At 58.1% G+C, this 1202-nt stretch overlaps 1 protein-coding gene across 1 annotated transcript in view; it reads left to right on the top strand.

Annotated features, from left to right (window-relative positions):
- Window positions 1-1196, top strand: part of LOC107199326 (visinin-like) — a gene marked incomplete at its 3' end in the record, with an annotated part of 6129 nt that extends 4933 nt beyond the window's left edge. Inside the window, exon 4 of the mRNA XM_015616652.2 lies at window positions 804-1196. Within this exon, the coding sequence (XP_015472138.1) occupies window positions 867-1196 (330 nt within the window). The remainder of the gene's footprint in view (window positions 1-803) is intronic.
- Between the last annotated feature and the right edge of the window lie 6 nt (window positions 1197-1202).

Raw genomic sequence — 1202 nt, 5'->3', positions numbered from 1 at the left:
CTTTTTTTGGGGGGTCTGGGACCTTCCTCATCCTCATTTTGTGGCGTTCCAGGGCCCTCCTCTTCTTCCTGCTCCTCCTCCTGCCGTCCTGGACCTTCCTCCTCATTCCAGGGTCCAGAACCTTCCTCTTCCTCCCCATTTCAGGATCCAGAACCTTCCTCTTCCTCCCCATTCCAGCATCCAGAACTTTCCTCCTCATTCTGGGACCCAGACCCTTCCTCATCCTCCCCATTCCAGGATCTAGAACCTTCCTCTTCCTCCCCATTCCAGGATCTAAGACCTTCCTCTTCCTCCCCATTCTGGGATCTAGAACCTTCTTCATCCTCTCCATTTCAGGATCCAGACCCTTCCTCTTCCTCCCCATTCCAGCATCCAGAACTTTCCTCCTCATTCCGGCACCCAGAACCTTCCTCTTCCTTCCCATTCCAGGATCCAAAACCTTCCTCTTCCTCCTCATTCCAGGATCTAGAACCTTCCTCTTCCTCCCCATTCTGGGATCTAGAACCTTCCTCTTCCTCCCCATTTCAGGATCCAGAACATTCCTCTTCCTCCCCATTTCAGGATCCAGAACCTTCCTTTTCCTCCCCATTCCAGCACCCAGAACCTTCCTCTTCCTCCCCATTCCAGGATCTAGAACCTTCCTCTTCCTCCCCATTCCAGCATCCAGAACTTTCCTCCTCATTCTGGGACCCGGAACCTTCCTCATCCTCCCTATTCCGGCACCCAGAACCTTCCTCTTCCTCCCCATTCCGGGACCCAGACCCTTCCTCCCCCGCTCACCCCCTTTTCTTTTTCCCTCCCAGGCTCTTCCTCCTCCTCCTCCTCCTCCTCCTCCTCCTCCCCGCGGGGGCCTCTCCTCGCCCGCCATGGGCAACGCCAAGAGCGGGGCGCTGTCCAAGGAGGTGCTGGAGGACCTGAAGACGAGCACGCGCTACTCGGAGGAGGAGCTGTGCCGCTGGTACGAGAGCTTCCAGCGCCAGTGCCCCGACGGCCGCATCAGCCGCGCCGAGTTCGAGAAGATCTACGGCACCTTCTTCCCCAACTCGGACCCGCAGGGCTACGCCCGCCACGTCTTCCGCAGCTTCGACACCAACGACGACGGCACGCTGGATTTCCGGGAGTACATCATCGCCCTGCACCTCACCTCGTCCGGAAAGACCCACCTCAAACTCGAGTGGGCCTTCTCGCTCTTCGACGTGGAC

The sequence above is a fragment of the Parus major genome, unplaced genomic scaffold (genome assembly GCF_001522545.3).
Source record: "Parus major isolate Abel unplaced genomic scaffold, Parus_major1.1 Scaffold581, whole genome shotgun sequence".
NCBI lineage: Eukaryota > Metazoa > Chordata > Aves > Passeriformes > Paridae > Parus > Parus major.
Note: the sequence above shows the minus strand (reverse complement) of the source record. Positions and strands in the feature narration are given on the sequence as shown.